General features: G+C 40.5%; 1 protein-coding gene across 1 annotated transcript; it reads right to left on the bottom strand.

The window, feature by feature from the left end:
- Positions 1–584: 584 nt before the first annotated feature.
- LOC124271301 lies at positions 585–14394 on the bottom strand. The gene is made up of 3 exons (XM_046706399.1): positions 14261–14394; positions 4301–4826; positions 585–596 (listed from the first exon to the last, which is right to left on the bottom strand). Exons 1-3 carry the CDS (start codon positions 14392–14394, stop codon positions 585–587), a joined length of 672 nt encoding a protein of 223 aa, XP_046562355.1.
- Between the last annotated feature and the right edge of the window lie 5022 nt (positions 14395–19416).

Genomic DNA, 19416 nt, shown 5'->3' on the forward strand with positions numbered 1-19416 from the left:
TTTTACATTCTTTAAAACCTCAGAAATGTTTGTATACAGATGTTTTGGTGAACGGGCTTACCTCTAGAATGTTGTTGGATACAGGGTCTCCTGTCTCAATTATGTCACAAGATGATGTTCTTAAACTGGGTTTTCAGAGCATTAGTTTGAAGAAAGTTCACAAGGATTTCTTTACGGCCAATGGTATGCCTATAGTTGTCCATGGTTCTGCTTGTTTTGAGTTTTGTGTTGGAAGTGTGACGTTTCAACAAGAGTTTGTCGTTGCAGACTTGGGTACCATGGGTAGTATTCTTGGCATGGATTTCCTAGAGGATTATGATGGTGAGGTACATGTGAGACGACAGACACTGTCTACATCTAGAGGTAAACTCAAGTTGTACAAACTGAACAAAGGTAGTTGTGCGCGGGTTAGAATTGTTGACAAGGTTGTTGTTCCCCAGAATTCGGAGAAATTAATCAAATGCACTGTTGAGGGTTCATTTGGTACTGAATTGGGGTTGGTTGAGCCAAATAAATATTGGCGAAGCAAAGGAATTTTTGTGGCTAGAAGTCTTGTCCAGCCTGATAAGGATGTTGTAGTAATTTCAGTGCTGAACCTGAACAGCAAGAAAGTGTCCATAAACAGTTCATCCGTACTGGCTACAGTTAGCAGAGTAGATCAGGTTGTAGCTTGTGATGATGTTGCCACAGATGCACAAAGTTTGGACTTACCGAGTCACTTGCAGTCACTAGTTGATCGATGTTCCTCTGGTCTTTCGGATATTCAAAAGCAGTCCGTTTCTGATTTGGTTGGAGAATTTCAGGATCTTTTTGTGGGTGAAGATGGTTTGTTAGGACAGACAGATGAGATTACTCACACTATCAATACTGGTGATGCGACTCCTATCAAACTACCTGCCAGAAGGATCCCTTTGGCTAAGAAACAGTTAGTGGAAAATGAAATTGACAAGATGTTACAACAAAATATTATTGAACCTAGTAGTAGCCCTTGGACTGCTCCTGTTTGCTTAGTAACTAAGCGTGACGGATCCTGCAGATTTTGCATTGATTTTAGAAAAATGAATGAGGTGACCTTGAGGGACGCCTATCCTTTGCCGAGGATAGAGGAAACTCTGGAAACATTGGGTGGTTGTCAATGGTTTAGTACCCTGGATTTAGCCAGCGGGTATTGGCAAGTAAAAATGGATCCAAGAGACAAACACAAAACTGCTTTTGTTACTCATGTAGGACTCCATCAGTTCAATGTCATGCCGTTTGGTCTTACTAATGCCCCAGCTACTTTTGAAAGATTGATGGACAGGGTATTGGGAAAGTTGAAGTGGAAGAAGTGTCTATGTGATCCTGGACGATGTTATTGTTTTTGGGTCAGATTTTCATTCTGCATTAAACAATCTTAGGTTGGTTTTCATGTTTAGAGACGCTCTTATCTATTTTTGATGATATTTGGACATCTGGAAAATTTCCTTCGTCGTGGCGCGATGCTATAATTGTGCCCATCCCTAAACCTGGACGTGATTATACTGATCCTTCCAATTATAGACCAATTTCACTGACTAGCTGCGTTTGCAAAACCATGGAACGCATGATCAACAATCAACTTGTTTGGTACTTGGAAACCAATAACCTTATAACTACTATACAATGTGGTTTCAGGAAAAACCGTAGTACCATCGATCAGTTAGTGCGTTTAGAATCTTTTGTGAAAAATGCCATAATTAATAAACAGCATGCAGTGTCGATCTTTTTCGAATTAGAAAAAGCATACGACACGACAAGGAAACATGGGATTTTAAAAGATTTACATGCCTTTGGATTACGAGGCCGTTTGCCTCAATTTATATCCAACTTTTTAAATGACAGGCAATTTCAAGTCCGAGTGGGTTCAACCCTGTCTGACCATTACAATCAGGATCAGGATGTCCCGCAAGGCAGTATTTTGTCTGTGACATTGTTTACTATCAAGATCAACAGTTTATCAAAGGTTTTAAATGATTCAATTGATGGATCACTTTTTGTGGATGATTTTAATATTTCTTGTCGTGGTCAAAATATGCATACCATTGAACAGCAAATGCAGAAGTCTTTAAACAAAATAAATAAATGAAAACGGCTTTAAATTTTCTAAATCCAAAACTAATTGTATACATTTCTGCCGTAAATACAAACCGCATAAAGACCCTGAACTATCTCTAAATGGCACACCCATCAAAGTTGTGAAGGAGGCCAAGTTCTTTGGTCTTATTTTTGATTCACATTTAACTTTTCTGCCACACATTAAGTCACTTAAAGCTAAATGCCTGAAGGCACTTGATCTGTTAAAAGTCGTTTCAAATTCTAAGTGGGGAGGGGACCGAACTACCCTACTACACCTATACAGATCTCTCATCCGTTCGAAACTTGATTACGGCTCCATTGTATACGGTGCAGCCTGTAAAAGCAACCTCAAAATACTTGATTCTATCCATCACCAAGGTCTAAGACTTTGTCTTGGATCTTTTAGAACCTCTCCTATTGACAGTCTTTACGTCGAGGCCGATGAGCCATCTCTTAACCAACGCCGTATAAAATTATCCTTGCAGTATGGTAACTAAACTATATTCTAACGAGTCAAATCCTGCATTTAATTGTGTTTTTAATCCTCTCTATGAGGATTTATACAACAAAAGGTCTTCTCTTGTTCCGCCTCTTGGGCACAGAATTAAGCCATTTATTTCTGCTGCCGGCATTGAGTGGAGAATATAGCTCCTTCCCGTCTTCTTTCTTCTCCTCCTTGGCAGTTGGTTAGGCCACAAGTTGACCTAACATTAACAGCATTTAAAAAAGGAGAAACTAATGAATTACAATATAAACAAGAATATAATCAATTAAAAAGTAAATATAATCCATACAAAACCTTATTTACAGATGGGTCCAAGGATGGTGGCGCAGTTGCTTGTGCCACTGTCATTGGATCCAGAACAATATCTTCTAGAATACCGGATAACAGCTCTATTTTTACAGCCGAAGCAAACGCCATATTAACAGCTCTTAAATATATTCAAAGACACCCTAAACATAAACAATATATCATCTTTTCTGACTCTCTTTCTTGCCTTCAGGCTATAAAAATCTTTCTTGTAAACATCCACTCTTACTAGACATTATCGAATTGTATAATGAGCTTGCTACTGGCCAATACGACATCGTCTTTTGTTGGTTACCCAGCCATGTTGGCATTTCTGGGAATACAATGGCCGATCTTGCTGCCAAGGCAGCACTCAACAAATCTTTGACACCACTTCTTATTCCATACTCTGATTACAAAGCTAGCATTAGAACTTACATCCGCGATCTGATGCAGAAGAAGTGGGACACCCAAGTAGGTATAAATAAATTACATGAAATAAAACCCTATATTGGTTACACCTACTTGGGTTGTCAGTCCAGATTTGAAGAGGTCATCATGCGACGATGTCGTATTGGCCATACAAGGTACACTCACAAATATTTGTTAAAAGGTGAAGATCCTCCGTTTTGTATCCCTTGTGATGAGAGAGTCACAGTCAAGCATCTCCTGCTTGACTGTGTTGAATTCTCCATCATAAGGGATAAATATTTCAATGTTAAAACTGTTAAGGATCTTTTTTAATACTGTTCATCTTCATTTAATTCTTGCTTCTTTAAAAGAAATTGATTTAATTAATGAATTTTGATTAATATGTTCTGTAGATAGATGTGTTTTAATGATTGGCAGTGTAGATTGTGAGCTTAGATTTTTAGTGGCTGTATCCTCAAAGGGGGTTGAAGTATCGTAAAATTATTGTCCTCCTGAGAGGGTACGTAAGTCCAAAAAACTTTCAAAGTAAAATTTTCACGTCCTGTGTTTTAAACGTAGTATTCTTGTCATTTTAATTTGTGCCTAAATTTTCCCTACGTTTCGCCAACAGCTGAAGGGATGGTGTAAATCCAGCTAGGGTCCATGCAGGTAACAAAAGTAATGTAAGTCCCCATGGTTCCTAGTATGGTGATCTACCTTCAGTTGTTGGCGATCTATAGCCCATTTTTACATTGTATTGTCCAGAAATTATTTGCTACTTTTAAAGATATATGCTAGCTAGTTTTAACTCAATCTGTGATAATCTAGTGGTTTTACTGTCCTTCGTTGACAGGGTTTTATATATTATAAGTATGTATTATAAATTTAGAACTAGTTTCAGTCACGATATGGCTGAAATATTGCCGATGTGACTTTAAATCTTAACTCACTCAGTCACTCACTCTTAATTGATGTACCGCTAGAGAAAGTTACATCAAAGCCCACTTTGCTCTTGATTAGTCGGGCTATCTGATGGCTGACTGGTCCCACGTAGGGAATGGTGATCCTGATTGGGGATGGTTCAGGCTTGAGGCGCGGTTCTGATGATTCAAGCGTTTTGGTGATAGTCCTGGAGACAAGACGGGCTGGGTAGCCATTGAGGGCAGTAAAGGTTCTCTTGAGGTAATCAATTTCACTGTTTAAATTATCTGGGTGACAGATCAACTTGGCTCTTCTAGTGAGAGTAGCAATAATTGCTTGTTTGATCTGTGGGTGGTGACAGGAGTTGTAATTGATATACTGATCCGTGTGAGATGGCTTCCTGTACACAGAAGTGACGAGACCTTTGTCTGTAGATTGGAGGGCAACATCTAGGAAAGGAAGTTGCCGGTTCTGCTCAGTCTCCATTGTGAACTTTATCCTCGGATGCTGGTTGTTGACGTGCTGCAGTAGCTGTGCTGGGTCATCTTGCTTGTCTATGGTTGTGAACGTGTCATCTACCTTGCGATACCAGCACAAGGTTGAAAGGGTGCTGTGGAGAGAGAGCAGATTCTTCAAAGGAGGTCATATATATTTCAATGATAAGCGGTGACAATGGCGAGCCCATAGGTACGCCATGTATCTGTCTATATATATTGTTATTAAATATGAAATAAGAGAAATCAAAACAGGTTGTAGCAAGGTTAATGATGCTATTTATCGTGAGACTGGTATCAAGTTCTTCCATTCGAGTCTGGAGCTTGTTCCGGAGAATTTCCAGGGCTTCTTGCAAAGGGATGTTAGTGAAAAGGTCAACTACATCATAGCTGACCATGGTACCGGAAAGATGATCTTCTTTCAACTTGCTTATACAGGCCGATGAATCGCTGATGAATGCCTTCTATTCTTTACCTAAGGGTGCCAGGATGCGTGAGAGGTGCTGCACAGTGCTGTAAAAGACGGATCCTCGTGAACAGACAAGTACCCTGGCTTTTGGTCGGTTCTTGTGTATTTTTATGGTTGCTCTACCATATGGAGCTTGAGAATTGATAGGATTGAGCTTATTAAAGACAATATCGTTCATCTCTCTGTTTTCGTGGAGGTCTTTAACTCATTGAGGCCGAGAGACGCATATATGGGGCAAATTAATCAGCTCCTCACAGCGAGTGACGTGTTTATGGGGCAGGTAATTAGCAGTTTCTCACAGCGAGAGCCACATACAGTCGTCAACAGAAAGCACCTCTTATTCAGCGAGAGACGCACATGTGTGTTGTACTTTTAAAAATCGCACTGTACCTATTATTTCAACCAATTTAGCAGTACTGAGCAAATGTTAGCTTTTCTTACGAGAGACCCCACCTTTAGTATCAATCAGAAGAAGTATTTAAAGTGTTTTGATAACAATTGCTAATCATTATCATAGGCTTGTACAGCGTTTAGCAAATGAACGCATGTCGGCGAGAAAGGGGATTACGGTGTTTTTACAGAGGTAAGTGCCTGGTACTCTTCCTTGGGAATGGATACTAAAATACTTCGTATGCACCTTGATTGTATCAGATGTAATGGTTTAGAGGTTACTTAAAATTATATTTCCTTCAACTACCTAATAAATAGGAAACAATATACGAAATTTCAAGGACATACAAAGAATTCAAACACAATAGAATAGTTTGAATTTACTTTTTAGGCATCTTTACGTTGTCATGTTTCATATACTGAAACATAATGTATAAACACAAGTAATTATACATCTAAGCTCGAATAGATTAAACATAATTGAACTTACTAATTTGAAGTTTACTGAATTGTAACTAGTTGTTTTCCATAATCTAAAGTTCGCAATGTTACCTAAACGAATATAAAGTGATAAGTCGCGCCTTTGCATCGAATACATATATACATGTCAGTGTTATTACAACAATGAAATGTTTTACTACGTTTGTTACAAAAGGCAGTAAGTTGGTAATTCAAAACATTGTCACACATGGACAGAAGTAATATCATAAGTTATTACATGTGAGCCATACAAAGGTATTTCAAGCATTTTTTGTTCAAGCTGTTGAAAGTTTCATGTTGATTTGAATTGTCAGTTTTCTATGCAATTTACATGAGCATTCTGTAAAACGTTTGTATTTGATCTGTGTAATTATCAAATCCGGTGCAATTATCACGTGTATCAATCAACTCAGTCTCTATTGATCCATCGTCTATAAAAGCTGGATAGTATATCAGTTACGGTATCGATACACATGCGTATAATCATTCAAGCAGATTACAGTAATGAGATAACAGCCTCCGGTAGAATGCATATGTAGTTACGTCCTTGTTGAAAGGTTTGTCCCGTGACAAGTGTAAAATAAACAGATGCGCTGTTATATCATTGGACATCTTGCTTTATGGAGTCACGCCCCTCTCTGTGATGTTTATACATGCATGCACATCTGTAATCTTATGAACCTCGTTTGCATTCAGTAAAGATATAGGCACGCCCACCTTCATAAATATTGGGGGTGGGGGTGTCAACTGCAAGTTTATACACTATAATAATTCAGTATAGTGTCACCTCGTGAATTCTGTAATGCGTGTACTCTAGTTTGGATAGTCATTCGTATCAAGGTGAAGATTATATTTACATGTACAGCAAACCATTATGTTTTATGTACTAGTTGTGTGCATAAAATGTATATGAAAATAAAGACTGCCTCTACTCAGTGGTTGGATTTCAATCGCTTTGTTTTACTTATCGAAAAACACTAAAATGAGGACAAATAAACTGGACAAAGTGACTATCTACTCCTATTTGTCTTATGTGTATATTTCATACATCGTTACCAGTGTGTATGTTTACATTACACAAACTGTTACATGATAGCTTGAGTTGATAAAGCCGAAACCCAGCATATCGACTGGTCAAGGATATAGCCAATAACCAATCTCTATCCAAGCTGCTGAGTGACCAAACGTGCTCTTCAGAAATTTCGCCCACGCCCGTCACTTGTCCTTTCCTCTGTGACAGGTATCTCATGATACGATTGGTCGCAGATAACATATGACCAGCCACTATACTGAACAGTTGAGATACCAGTGTGTATGTTTACAATACACAAACTGTTACATGATAGCTTGAGTTGATAAAGCCGAAACCCAGCATATCGACTGGTCAAGGATATAGCCAATAACCAATCTCTATCCAAGCTGCTGAGTGACCAAACGTGCTCTTCAGAAACTTCGCCCACGCCCCATCACCTGTCCTTTCCTCTGTGACAGGTATCTCATGATACGATTGGTCGCAGATAACATATGACCAGCCACTACATTGAACAGTTGAGATACCGAACGTTCTATTCGGGAAATTTGATGACGCCCTATCACGTGACTCTTTGTTTTATGTCTATGCAAGGAATATGTAGAATACATTTTGTATATGTATGTTTGTATGGTCACGTATGTTTTCTGCATTAAATCTGTATGAAATAAAGTGCAATGCTATGAATGTGCTTTGTGCTAGTCACAGACTAGCGTTATAGTACTTTCATTAAAATAATTCGTAAACACTAGAAATGTATCGGCAAAACCGCTATTTTCGTCGAAGATTATAAAGTATGAAAGTAAATTCTTCTTTACAGTATGTCATTGTCATGGATGTTTTGTAAATTTAAACCTCACACAATGATATAAGAGAAAGAATTTGTTAACGTGTGTCTCATCTGTTACATATATCTTTACGACACAATTAAACAATCAGGACTTGTTTGTACGACTAGACAGCTTCCTGTGATCCCCGAAACCTGCCAGGGAAATCAGGTGTGACTAGCACTAATTAGTCTCGGCACAGAGAGTGGGCAATCAGCGAGGGCTTCCAGGTGTTGAGTAGTGATGGGGCTCTCGGGCTTAATGAGTTAAGGGTCTTCTTATGCTCACGCTCAAGTTTTGCAGTGGGGTCTTTTGTGATGATGAGATAGGTTGAGGTATCAGAAAGGCTCTTGTTTATGAGCTGTTCGAAGTCTTGTGTATCCATGATAACAGCTGCTTTACCTTTATCGGCTTCAGTGATGGTGATTGCTTTATCTTGTCTGAGTTCAGCAATTGCTTGTCGTTCTTGCGCAGAGAGGTTGCGTGGCCTGGGCCCTTTCCTGATGGTGTCTATAATCTGGTGACGTAGGTAATCCACGTTGCCATTCGGTGCAAGTTGTTGGAGACCACTCTCTATGCTTGTGATGAAAGCATCAGCGTTTATCTTAGCGCTCACGGGTACATAGTTTAATCCTTTAGCAATGATCGAAGTCTGGGCTTCTGTCAGATTATTACTGCTCAAATTCACTACAGTCTTAATGCCAGTCTTAGCACTCGTTTCTTTAGCGTAAAACAGTTATCCAAGCTTCCACAACCAGTACATAAGCACGCTGAAGAAGACTTCGAACAGCTAATAAACAAGAGTCTTTCTGATACCTCAACCTATCTCATCATCACAAAAGACCCCACTGCAAAACTTGAGCGTGAGCATAAGAAGACCCTTAAAGACCTTCACGAAAACGGAGAGATGAACGATATTGTCTTTAATAAGCTCATAGCTCAAGCTCCATATGGTAGAGCAACCATAAAAATACACAAGCACCGACCAAAAGCCAGGGTACTTGTCTGTTCACGAGGATCCGTCTTTTACAGCACTGCGCAGCACCTCTCACGCATCCTGGCACCCTTAGGTAAAGAAGGGAAGGCATTCATCAGCAATCATCGGCCTGTATAAGCAAGTTGAAAGAAGATCATCTTTCCGGTACCATGATCAGCTATGATGTAGTTGACCTTTTCACTAACATCTCTTTGCAAGAAGCCTGGAAATTCTCCGGAACAAGCTCCAGACTCGAATGGAAGAACTTGATACCAGTCTCACGATAAATAGCATCATTAACCTTGCTACAACCTGTTTTGATTTCTCTTATTTCATATTTAATGACAATATATATAGACAGATACATGGCGTACCTATGGGCTCACCATTGTCACCGCTTATCACTGAAATATATATGACCTCCTTTGAAGAATCTGCTCTCTCCACAGCACCCTTTCAACCTTTGTGCTGGTATCGCAAAGTAGATGATACGTTCACAACCATAGACAAGCAAGATGACCCAGCACAGCTACTGCAGCACGTCAACAACCAGCATCCGAGGATAAAGTTCACAATGGAGACTGAGCAGAACCGGCAACTTCCTTTCCTAGATGTTGCCCTCCAATCTACAGACAAAGGTCTCGTCACTTCTGTGTACAGGAAGCCATCTCACACGGATCAGTATATCAATTACAACTCCTGTCACCACCCACAGATCAAACAAGCAATTATTGCTACTCTCACTAGAAGAGCCAAGTTGATCTGTCACCCAGATAATTTAAACAGTGAAATTGATTACCTCAAGAGAACCTTTACTGCCCTCAATGGCTACCCAGCCCGTCTTGTCTCCAGGACTATCACCAAAACGCTTGAATCATCAGAACCGCGCCTCAAGCCTGAACCATCCCCAATCAGGATCACCATACCCTACGTGGGACCAGTCAGCCATCAGATAGCCCGACTAATCAAGAGCAAAGCGGGCTTTGATGTAACTTTCTCTAGCGGTACAACAATTAAGACACTCCTCCGGGCAAATGGAAGAGGATCTAGCAATAGAAGCCCCAACCCTAGAGGATGTGTATACCAAATACCATGCAGCTGTGGCGATCAATATATTGGCGAGACTCTCAGTCCTATTAACACCCGGGTTGCTGAACACAAGTCGTCAGTATGCAAACAAAATGATAAGTCCGCTATATCGGAGCACAAGGCAAATAACCAAAGTCATGTAATCATGTGGAATGATATCAGGGTGCTTTCGAGAAATGACAACGACTGGCGTCGGAGAAAACTACAGGAGGCTGTGGAGATAAGGAGACATAAACCAGCAATGAATCGTGATCAAGGTGTATACCTGCCAAGTGCGTGGGACCTCTTGATTAACTTTTGATGAACTTTAGATAAAAGTAAAACGAGTCTACTATTCTTTTTGGAAAGCCTGCTATCAAGTAACTTTTGCGTAATTAGCAGTTGTTGTGTATTGACAATTCAACTTTCAACTCTATTATTTAGCATGAATTTTCATCATTATGTAATTAACTCTTCAAACTCACTTATACAGTACTCTCCCTAGTGTACAGTGATGTTACTTGCATTGGGACGTCATAACTCGGTTATGACGTCATAGTGACGACGTCATAGTCCTAACTGCCAGTTCACCTGATGAAGGGACCTGGAATGGTCTCGAAACGTCGTGAGAGAAATTAAAAAGAAGTTTAATCCATAAAAATATCTTGGACAGGCTATATATTGCCAACAACTGAAGGTAGATCACCATACTAGGAACCATGGAAAAATCTATTGGAATCTGTGCTGGAATCCCGTATTGGCGTCATTGGAGATGTCTTACCGTAGTTAGCATCATTCCTTGCAGATCGACAACAATCCGTTATCATAAATGGATATTGTATTGTCCAAATAGTGCTATTAGTTTTAAATTTCCATGCTAGTTTTAGTTGTAATTGTGATATTCTAGTTATTTTACTGTCCTTTGCATACAGGTTTGTATAATAAACACATATTACATTTCAATGTCAAATATGTTGTCGCCACGACATGGCCGAAATATTGCCGATGGGACGTTAAATATTAAATCACTCACTCACAGTCATAAATGGATTCAGTAAAGCTAGGTATGGAGTACTTTTCACTGTATGCACCATCCCTGTAGGAGACATTGCAAGGAAACACTGTCTCAGATTCCAGCTGACACCAAAGCCATTGGTTCCACCTTCAGTTGAGGTCACTTTTGACAGGATTAAAAAAGAATTGCAGATATCAGGCGATGAATGACAAGCAACTTTTTCAAACTAAATGATGATAAAATCCAGTCTCTTGTGATCTTGTCATCCCAAATGAAGTCAATACGGAAAATACCCAACTTGGAAATTGGTGAAGTAACAATCGACCCAAGCCCAAATGTTCAAAACCAGGGTGTGATTTAATACTCAACCTCCAGCATGGACAAGCATGTGAGCAACGTTTGCAAAACTGCATACTATCATATCTGAAGCATTGGAAATATGAACAAAAATGTAGACGGGAATACCGTCAAATGTCCGATCCTTTCTTTGTCCCATTAATAATTGACCACTGCAACCGACCTTAGTACGGAGCACAATATCCACACTGCAAGAGTAACACTTGAGCGAGTACAAAACTGTGCAGACAGACCCATCACCGGGACCAGGGTACAGGAGCACATAACACTTGTGCTGAAAGAACTACACTGGCTTCCAGTGAGACAAATGATAGTCTTCAAACTACTGACGTTTGTCCACAAGTCGCTCAAAATATCATCAGTCTAAATTTCATTTAGTCAAGGTTGAGCCATGAAGCCCCTACCTGGGCCATTTCGGTGGTTGATTGAAATTCCAATTTGTCCAGATAAAAGTTTGATGATGGAATCTCGATCCCAAAATTCAAACGGTAATATTCGTCTAGAGGCATTCGTCATCATATTATCTTTACTACTGGTGCATTTATTTAGGAGATAAACCTACTGTGGGGGAAAATCAGAGGTATATAACGAAATTATAATAGCTCTAAATTTCATTTAAAACCGAACGCGTAGCGTGAGGTTTTAAATGAACAATTTAGAGCTATTATAATTTCGTTATATACCTCTGATTTTCCAACACAGTAGGTTTATCTCCATTCCATGACTATTTTATGAACAATTTCAGTTGGAACTCTTTCTTTGGTTATGAGTCAATACGTGAAGCGGCCTCGCATTCCAATCTCAAGTGGCATCGCCCGAAACGGGGTGATTGGTGGCATACCGTCAATAACTAACAAACTCCAGATTCAGTAATAACAAATCACGTTGTTTTTTTCAATGCATTAATCACCGATCATTAACTGATAAGTTGGAAAACATATATCAAATAAGTTTAAAAAGCTTGGTTCACATTTGAAAATTCCACCGTAGACCCTTTCCCCACCAGAATAATGGCAGCAACCTCATGGCCTTGACCTTTTCTCGGAAGTCATTGTTTACATTTACGTGCAAATTTGGAAAGATGCGACAGGAGAGCCTCTGACAGTTTGCGCAAGGTTAGCCTGATTGTATGACTGAGATAGTCTTTGATATCTAATTACTGGTATACTGGTACAAAATTTAAGAGAAGAGGCGCTTTTGCTGTAACGAGAAGTCCGTGTTGTACCGAATTTAGATACTGTTGAATTTTGCGCCCTGTCAACTTGACGATTTCACGCACCTCTACGTCTGCGTGCGACAGCTGTGGTGACCCTTACACACTCATGTGTGTACTTTGTGCTCAAATTCGATTCTACGGATATTATTTTCTACATTTTGGAAAGTGTTTTGTGACCTAGTGGCTTCAAAGTGTAGTGAATTCAAATTGAATCGGATTCGCTGGCATGTTCGCGAGGCTGTTGACAAAGAGCCAGATTTGTGGTGATATTTCCGAAAGGATGGAACAGGACATGAGGGTGTACCTCTGGCATAAACACGGTAAGGTAATTAATTATACTTTAATAGACTACTTTAGATCAAGCAGTGTAATGGATAAGAGGGATCATGACTAAGCTAAATAACTTTTTCAACGATATTATACTTTTAGAAAAAAATATGTTGGGCTAAACAGAACGGTTTGCAGATTCTGTAATTACTACCGCTAAATTTGAAACAGTACACATTTCAAAATATCATTTTGTTTGAACTGATAACCCAACTGTTTATTTATGTGGACGGAAGGCATTAAAATTTCTTCGGCGTTCGATGTTAATGCATCCTCCGTTACCGGATCAAGATCAGTGGCGATATCGTTGACGAAAGCTGATAATAAATTTAACACGGAAATTATGTAGCAGTCTATTGCTGGATCTATTCTGACATAACATAGAATCAACGTAAACATATTTGTTCTTGCTGATTTTTTATTCGGAAAGCAGACGATGTTTTGATCTTGTTCGACTAAATATTTGTTTCCATGCTTTCGAAGTACTTTTGTATGTATAAACACCTATTGCTGTGATTTACGCCAGTAGTGAGTCGAGCCCGTCATCGCTAAATCCATCTTTAAAGACATATGTGTAATTTCCGACAGCAAAATCGCCGTAATTTATAGATGCATCGGTAGGTTGTTTGGTGTCCGCCATGTTGCTGGGCAGACAAAAATAGTGCATTACCGTAAACCATGTATGATTGCGCACGGAAAATCAGATACATGTATAACGTGATTATATACCTCTGAATGACTTTAAATAACCAATCACCATCCAGTGTTTACTGAAGTCATGGTAGAATATCAATTTAATACTTTTTAAGTCACGATATGGCTGAAATATTGCCGATGTGACTATAAATCTTAACTCACTCACTCACTTTACTACTGGTGAACATTTTGACAGATTCCTCATTTGTCACATACTCAGTGTTATATTCAGAATTCCTCTTTTGGTACACCCATGAGATGAATAGAACATAATTCAGAAATAGACCAAAGAGCAACAACGTTTTTAAACCAACCTTACCGTTAAAAGAAAAAATACATATCTGCACTGCTACCGAATCGCGATCATTTGCTGCATTACATCAACTGAACAGTTGTATAGTTGTATGAGTAGCAACATTGCGGTACCATAAGACAGTATGTTCTTAAAATATCATTAAACACTGCAATATGATGTCTGAAAACAAGTCGAAGTAACATCGCGAAAGAATAGTGTGAGAGCCTTGGAAAATGGTAACTCCACACATCACATTCATTTAAAAGGAATGGTCAAATGGGTATTTTCTAATTATTCATTAATACTCACTTCCATAGTACTGCCATCCAGTTTCAACTGTGCCGTCACTGGTCGAGCCAAAGGCTTCAGTGTATACTCTGCACTTCCTTGTGAGTGGATTGTACAAGACTACGTTACACAACTCCCGCCGGTGACACAAAGGGAAACATTCAGCCCTCATGTCCACCTGGTTCATCTCTTCTATCAGACTCCTGGTGAACACCAGATTATCCATCTCAGGCCTCCTATAGAATGCCATCTTCTTACAAGTGTCCGTATTGTTGAGTGACTGAGATAAAACTAATTGAAACTTGACTGCTAATAACAACATGTTAGCTGTTTGAAATACGATCATGGTGGTACTTGTTGAAGAGAGCATTGTTTACTGATCAAGACTAGTGTTAAGCGAATGCTTTATCCAGTGAAACACATCTCCTGGCCTGTCATAGGCGGTTCTGTGAGATTAACAAAATATTTTAAAATGATAGGGAATAACCGTTATTGTTTCTTAATTGAATCACGTGCACTTATTCCAAGTCTAAAGGCATTAAATTAAATGTGCCATAAGCACTCTCTGTCTGAGAAATTGATTGTGCGTAGCACACTGGCGTGTCTTTACTTTACATCCTGTGGATAAGTATACAACGTTCACAGCAACAGCCCACAGTTCATACACATGTCTTGTAGAAGCAGCGTCTTGTACACAACGTTCACAGCAACAGTCCACAGTGCATACACATGTCTTGTAGAAGCAGCGCTTTGTACACAACGTTCACAGCAACAGTCCACAGTCCATACACATGTCTTGTAGAAGCAGCGTCTTGTACACAACGTTCACAGCAACAGTCCACAGTCCATACACATGTCTTGTAGAAGCAGCGCTTTGTACACAACGTTCACAGCAACAGTCCACAGTCCATACACATGTCTTGTAGAAGCAGCGTCTTGTACACAACGTTCACAGCAACAGTCCACAGTGCATACACATGTCTTGTAGAAGCAGCGTCTTGTACACAACGTTCACAGCAACAGTCCACAGTGCATACACATGTCTTGTAGAAGCAGCGTCTTGTACACAACGTTCACAGCAACAGTCCACAGTCCATACACATGTCTTGTAGAAGCAGCGTCTTGTACACAACGTTCACAGCAACAGTCCACAGTGCATACACATGTCTTGTAGAAGCAGCGTCTTGTACACAACGTTCACAGCGACAGTCCACAGTGCATACACATGTCTTGTAGAAGCAGCGTCTTGTACACAACGTTCACAGCAACAGTCCACAGTCCATACACATGTCTTGTAGAAGCAGCGTCTTGTACACAACGTTTACAGCAACAGTCCACAGTCCATACACATGTCTTGTAGAAGCAGCGTCTTGTACACAACGTTCACAGCAACAGTCCACAGTCCATACACATGTCTTGTAGAAGCAGCGTCTTGTACACAACGTTCACAGCAACAGTCCACAGTCCATACACATGTCTTGTAGAAGCAGCGCTTTGTACACAACGTTCACAGCAACAGTCCACAGTCCATACACATGTCTTGTAGAAGCAGCGTCTTGTACACAACGTTTACAGCAACAGTCCACAGTCCATACACATGTCTTGTAGAAGCAGCGTCTTGTACACAACGTTCACAGCAACAGTCCACAGTCCATACACATGTCTTGTAGAAGCAGCGCTTTGTACACAACGTTCACAGCAACAGCCCACAGTCCATACACATGTCTTGTAGAAGCAGCGTCTTGTACACAACGTTCACAGCAACAGTCCACAGTCCATACACATGTCTTGTAGAAGCAGCGTCTTGTACACAACGTTCACAGCAACAGTCCACAGTCCATACACATGTCTTGTAGAAGCAGCGTCTTGTACACAACGTTCACAGCAACAGTCCACAGTCCATACACATGTCTTGTAGAAGCAGCGTCTTGTACACAACGTTCACAGCAACAGTCCACAGTCCATACACATGTCTTGTAGAAGCAGCGTCTTGTACACAACGTTCACAGCAACAGTCCACAGTGCATACACATGTCTTGTAGAAGCAGCGCTTTGTACACAACGTTCACAGCAACAGTCCACAGTCCATACACATGTCTTGTAGAAGCAGCGTCTTGTACACAACGTTCACAGCAACAGTCCACAGTCCATACACATGTCTTGTAGAAGCAGCGTCTTGTACACAACGGTACACAACGTTCACAGCAACAGTCCACAGTCCATACACATGTCTTGTAGAAGCAGCGTCTTGTACACAACGTTCACAGCAACAGTCCATGTCTAGAAGCAGCGTCTTGTACACAACGTCACAGCAACAGTCCACAGCAGCATGTCTTGTACACAACGTTCACAGCAACAGTCCACAGTCCATACACATGTCTTGTAGAAGCAGCGTCTTGTACACAACGTTCACAGCAACAGTCCACAGTCCATACACATGTCTTGTAGAAGCAGCGTCTTGTACACAACGTTCACAGCAACAGTCCACAGTCCATACACATGTCTTGTAGAAGCAGCGTCTTGTACACAACGTTCACAGCAACAGTCCACAGTCCATACACATGTCTTGTAGAAGCAGCGTCTTGTACACAACGTTCACAGCAACAGTCCACAGTCCATACACATGTCTTGTAGAAGCAGCGTCTTGTACACAACGTTCACAGCAACAGTCCACAGTCCATACACATGTCTTGTAGAAGCAGCGTCTTGTACACAACGTTCACAGCAACAGTCCACAGTCCATACACATGTCTTGTAGAAGCAGCGTCTTGTACACAACGTTCACAGCAACAGTCCACAGCCCATGCACATGTCTTGTATAAGCAGCGTCTTGTAATAGAGTGTACAGATACAATATCTACCTGAAGCATCTCATTGCCTGGCCTGCAGTTGGTCCATATTGTAGAGCATCAATAACAGGCGGGTGTTTTATAGAGCCCATTAGTAGCACTTTATCCGGAGTGAAATACCTTCCTTCTATAATCAAGCTATTAGCAACTGATCAAGCAGCATATCATTGAATGATTCGATGTTTATGTATCTCAAAGCAACATATTCCAATTACCATTAAGACCCTTAACTTCTGCCTGATGCAAATGTGTAACTCTTGAACATATTTGACAGCTGTTGTTTCTGTACACAAGATTATAACTATTGCCTCATTCGATCAATGTTATTGAGTACGCCCGACCACGAGAATCTTACCTGCAGCAGAGTGCATCTGTGCCATAGTTCATGTTACTGTTTAACCATCAAACAAGGATATATTTTAATCCTCATTAACGTCTCTAGATAAACTAACAGTGCCTTTACAAATGCGTGCTACGTACTGGAAATATAGAAAATATCTCCCAAGTGTCTACTGATATCAATTATATCAGCAGGAGTTGATAAAATTGCATGTTTTTAACTTTTAATAACGAGTGTTGGTATATTTGGTATCAGAGGACACTGGGGCGAGATTCTATTTAACATAAACAAATAACTCTTCATTAGTTTTGCCATTAGACTTGAAGCATTGTGACCTCGTCAAGTTTATGATGTCATAGTATTGTGATTCATGCAATTGATGACGTCAAGGCATTGTAGAAACTCTACTGACAAAACGATATCACTTAGGATATATTATTCTCCCCCTCTCTCTATATATATATCTCTTTCTTTATCTCTCTCTCTCTCTCTCTCCCCAACCCCCAACTCTCTCTCTCTCTCTCTCTCGAACACACACACACATCTTCTACATATGTGTATTTGTTATTTCATCCCTATAACAATCAGGGAGAAATGAGTTGCTGAGTACTGAAGACTAGGGTACTCAACACCCACTTGAAAACTTGGTATCGTGCACAAATGTGTTTCATCTCATGACGGCTGTGTACTTGCCCTGTAGTCGTGTTTACATGAAACTGTTTTGAGTCCTGAAATGTTTGTACCAATCCAGTTATGATACTAATAATTTCCTTTCTGATGATGTATGCAAATATACATACACTGGAGTAAACGATTACACGGTCTTGCCTCAGAAACCAAATATTATTTGGGCAATCAACTCTGTGGACATTGCGTGAATGGACCTCTGTCAGTCTGACTAGCATCTTATTTGGCCAATCCATTCCTTCAACATTGCGTGAATGGGCCACTGTCAGTCTGACTAGCATCCATCTTATTTGGCCAATCCACTCCTTGAACATTGAGTGAATAGGCCATTGTCAGTCTGACTAGCATCTTATTTGGCCAATCCACTCCTTGAACATTGCGTGAATAGGCCATTGTCAGTCTGACTAGCATCTTATTTGGCCAATCCACTCCTTGAACATTGCGTGAATGGGCCACTGTCAGTCTGACTAGCATCTTATTTGTCCAATCCACTCCTTCAACATTGCGTGAATAGGCCACTGTCAGTCTGACTAGCATCTTATTTGGGCAATCCACTCCTTGAACATTGCGTGAATGGGCCACTGTCAGTCTGACTAGCATCCTATTTGGGCAATCCACTCCTTGAACATTGCGTGAATGGGCCACTGTCAGTCTGACTAGCATCCATCTTATTACGTCAATCCACTCCTTGAACATTGCGTGAATGGGTCATTGTCAGTCCGACTAGCATCCATCTTATTTGGGCAATCCACTCCTTGAACATTGCGTGAATGGGCCATTGTCAGTCTGACTAGCATCTTATTTGGCCAATCCACTCCTTGAACATTGCGTGAATGGGCCACTGTCAGTCTGACTAGCATCCTATTTGGGCAATCCACTCCTTGAACATTGCGTGAATGGGCCACTGTCAGTCTGACTAGCATCCATCTTATTATGTCAATCCACTCCTTGAACATTGCGTGAATGGGTCATTGTCAGTCCGACTAGCATCCATCTTATTTGGCCAATCCACTCCTTGAACATTGCGTGAATGGGCCACTGTCAGTCTGACTAGCATCTTATTTGGGCAATCCACTCCTTCAACATTGCGTGAATGGGCCACTGTCAGTCTGACTGGCATCCTATTTGGGCAATCCACTCCTTGAACATTGCGTGAATGGGCCACTGTCAGTCTGACTAGCATCCATCTTATTACATCAATCCACTCCTTGAACATTGCGTGAATGGGTCATTGCCAGTCTGACTAGCATCCTATTTTTGGCAATCCATTCTGTGAACATTGCCTGAATGGGCCATAGTCAGTCTGACTAGCATCTTATTTGGGCAATCCATTCCTTCAACATTGCGTGAATGGGTCACTGTCAGACTGACTAGCATCTTATTTGGGTAATCCATA

This window comes from Haliotis rubra, unplaced genomic scaffold (assembly GCF_003918875.1).
Source record: "Haliotis rubra isolate DU_JTF1 unplaced genomic scaffold, ASM391887v1 Scf1597, whole genome shotgun sequence".
Lineage (NCBI taxonomy): Eukaryota > Metazoa > Mollusca > Gastropoda > Lepetellida > Haliotidae > Haliotis > Haliotis rubra.

Excerpts from the sequence above, each read along its gene's own strand:
- LOC124271301 (XM_046706399.1), bottom strand. The coding sequence starts at position 14,394 with ATGGCATTCTATAGGAGGCCTGAGATGGATAATCTGGTGTTCACCAGG. Across the intron at positions 4,827-14,260 it reads GAGTTGTGTAACGTAGTCTT|CACCCTTTCAACCTTGTGCT; the intron begins GTACAATCCACT and ends CTCTCTCCACAG.